Below are 3,484 nucleotides of genomic sequence, written 5' to 3' on the forward strand. Positions count from 1 at the left end.
GGTTTTATAATATTCCTGGGGCCATTGTTTATTTATTGTGGACTATGACGAATATGACAGAATATGACGTTATGTGTCGTTCTTGTTTTGTTATTTTACATCCGCGCCTTTTTCCTTCTATGTCTTGTTATGTATTTACACACGTTCCTTTTGTACCTTCTATTTTTTCATATTATTTTAGTTTCGAGGTGAATATGGAGGCTAAAAAGTCTTGGGTAATGACTGATGTATGTATTTGGACAGGCCCCATTAAAAAAGCACATGGTTTTTAGGGGGTCTCAAATCCTTATCCATCCATCCATACATGTATATATACACAACTCACACACACACAATTCCTAGCTGGGTATCAATCACTACACAAGAATTTGCATATATAACATTCCATTCCATTCCATTCCCTTTGTAATTTCATCCAATCTTTGGATAACAATGGCTGAATTGATGATGGTGTCCACTGCAGCCGGCGCCACCATGGGATGTAACATCGTCCGCGCCGGCTCCCGAACCCTCCTCCTCCGTAGTACACCATCCGTGCCGTGTCTCTCTTCGAACCCACGGAATAATGGGCGCCAGCAACGCCGCCGCCGGAGGTCTCTCCCCGCGTGCCAAGCTTCTTCGACCCCGCTCGGCTCCTTCCTGAAGAAGACGCCGGCCACGTCCACCCCCACGGTGGACGTGATCGCCACCATCCGTATCCTCAAAGAAGGATTGCTCGACGTGGCTGCCCACGCTGTTAGTGATCTCCTACTGCATCAAACCAAAGTGTATCTTGTGAGCATGGACTCCATTGATCCAGGCAAAGCAGCCCTCTCCTCTTCTATCCAAACATCTCTCTCTCTCTCTCATATATATATATATATATATATATATATATATAGTGTAGCCAGTCACTTACTGAATGAAATTCAAATCATGGAATTTGCAATCTTCTACTTTTTACATATTATTTGTAGGAATATCTTTTCCCAACTGGATTGAGCTTTGTTAATGCAGGCACTAACCAGGGGAAAGTAAGTCAAGGAGAAACCCTAAAATTCAAAGCCGAGGACGTAAATTCTAAGGATACCGATTCGGTGACGACATTGAAGTTCAAGGTGCCGAACGACTTCGGGAGACCAGGAGCAATCCTAGTGGAACACAAGAACAACAATGAGTTCTTCTTAAAGGCCATAACCTTAGCGATGCCAGATGCGACAACCATACATTTCCCTTGCGATTCGTGGATTGTCGATATCAAGATGAACGGGGGCAAGCCAAGGGTATTCTTCAACAATCAGGTGAGCAATGACCCAAGTGTGGAAGGAAGGAAGCAACATCAAAGTGATGATTTTCATTAGACTAATCTCAACATATTCATTCATATGGTCATTAAGACTTGTGGAATGATTAACAAGTGAGGGGTATTTTGTTGTAGCCATGCTTGCCGAGTGGGACACCCGAGGCATTGAAGAAGTTAAGAACCACGGATTTGGAGCTTTTGAGAGGGGATGGTAAAGGAGAAAGGAAATTCGGAGAGAGAATCTATGATTATGATATCTATAATGATCTAGGCAACCCCGATAAGAAAGACCTGGTCCGTAAAAACCTAGGGGGTTCCTCTGAATTTCCATACCCCAGACGATGTCGTACTGGTCGAGCCAAAACCAAGACTGGTATAAAATCACTTGGTGTCATTTCACAACCTCAAAACTTATGTAAAACCACTCTTATTAATGCTTAAAATTTGAAGATTCTAACCATTGGTTCTTCATGATGTTGTTGGTACATAGATCCAAAGGCCGAGAAACCATCTTCGTTGCTCGGCACACCTTACTTACCTCGAGACGAGAATTTTAGTGCTGTAAAATACAACCTATTCTTCAGTGCAGCTCTAGGAGCTTTCGGCCGTGATGTACTCCCTTCACTACAAACAATCCTCGGCAACACCAAGCCGTTCAAAACATTCAATCAAATACACGAGCTATATGACGGGGACCTCAAAATACTCACACAATCGAAGAGTTCTACTAAAGCTGGATCCGTAAAAGTGCAGGACGAAACACCCATTAGTTTTCCTCGACCTGGCGTTGTTGGAGGTAAATGTTCCGATCTTATCATGTTTGTGGATTTATTGTAGAGCTGGAAGGCAATCAAAATATAATATAAGTTTCATGTCTGTTAAATGACAGCGAACATTCAATCGTGGGGCACCGATCAAGAATTTGGCCGTCAAAGACTTGCGGGTGCAAACCCATTCTGCATTCAAAGGCTTACGGTATGAAACCTCATATGCTATGTTCACAGTAATGTTAGGGGCTAAAATTTAAAAATGTACATGGACATAGTACTAATCAACATTGATAGAAGAAAAGATAGGGTGCAACATTTTCTGATGATCTACAAAATCGACATTTTCTCTAACTTTTGTTCTTTTGCCATGGCGATAATCTCAGGAATTTCCCATAGTGAGTGAATTGGATGAAGGGGAATATGGCCCTAAAGAATCAGCTATCACAAGAAAACACATTGAGCCCTACTTGGGTGGCCTCACCGTGGAACAGGTGTGTGTTTTTGTATTTTTAAGAGTTGTAATCAACTAGAAGTAAACAACAAATCATAGAGAAAACAGAGCATAACATTATCTTGAGTAATGGCTTTCATAAATCCATAATAGACTTGGAACATATTAACATTATTATCTTTTTTAATAATGTTGATTTATGAGATGTTGATAACTTACTTAAGACGTCTATTGCCCGCTTGATAGGCCATATCGGAAAACACACTTTATATCCTTGATTATCATGATGCAATCTTGCCTTATGTTAACAAAATCAATGAAGGCAGCGGGAAATTGTATGCTTCGAGGACGATTTTCCACTTGACAAAGTTCGGCTTTATTTTGCCATTGGTAATTGAGTTGAGTCTCCCACCCAAAAAGAGAGGGGAGACAGGTAAAAAGAGAGTGTTCACCGTGCCACCACCGAGTGTGGTCGATTTCGAATGGAGGTTAGCCAAAACACACGTGTCTACAGTGGATTGCGGCATACACGAGCTTGTGAGCCATTGGTATGCTAATGAATGATGGTTGATCTCTAAAGTAACTTTTTAGTTCTGTGATTCTCCTTTCAGTTTCAAACATTTTTTAGCTCTGAGAATTTGGCTAGCATAGCATAAACAAGGAGCAATCAGTTAGACATAGCTTATTTATCAAAACCAAATAGATGATACATACACATAGAGTTGCTTTGAGAACTCCCAACTTCACATTATCGTTGCCATCAAAATTTCCTTTTCCATTCTAAGCCACCATTTGTGCATATAGATACATGTTTTTTTGCATTTACATCCACTGTCTTACAAGATCTAAAGTTTGTTATTTCATTGAAGTGTCAAGATTTGTTATTCTAGAACTCAATTCATGCTTTTTAAGATTTAAAAGCTTTTAACTTGTGTTTTACAGGTTAAGGACGCATGCGTGTGTGGAGCCATTTATAATCGC

At 40.7% G+C, this 3,484-nt stretch overlaps 1 protein-coding gene across 1 annotated transcript in view; it reads left to right on the plus strand.

The window, feature by feature from the left end:
• The first annotated feature begins 348 nt into the window (after nt 1-348).
• Nucleotides 349-3,484, plus strand: part of LOC147865220 (linoleate 9S-lipoxygenase-like) — a 5,256-nt gene continuing 2,120 nt past the window's right edge. Inside the window, exons 1-8 of the mRNA XM_087318651.1 lie at nt 349-799; nt 997-1,280; nt 1,418-1,655; nt 1,773-2,078; nt 2,172-2,257; nt 2,436-2,543; nt 2,750-3,051; nt 3,446-3,482. Coding sequence (XP_087174777.1) covers nt 433-799; nt 997-1,280; nt 1,418-1,655; nt 1,773-2,078; nt 2,172-2,257; nt 2,436-2,543; nt 2,750-3,051; nt 3,446-3,482 — 1,728 coding nt within the window. The 5' untranslated portion in view covers nt 349-432. The remainder of the gene's footprint in view (nt 800-996; nt 1,281-1,417; nt 1,656-1,772; nt 2,079-2,171; nt 2,258-2,435; nt 2,544-2,749; nt 3,052-3,445; nt 3,483-3,484) is intronic.

The sequence above is a fragment of the Azolla caroliniana genome, unplaced genomic scaffold, assembly GCF_043228905.1.
Source record: "Azolla caroliniana isolate FFs.n. ecotype wild unplaced genomic scaffold, voAzoCaro1.0.p SCAF_4, whole genome shotgun sequence".
In the NCBI taxonomy this organism is placed as follows: Eukaryota; Viridiplantae; Streptophyta; class Polypodiopsida; order Salviniales; family Salviniaceae; genus Azolla; species Azolla caroliniana.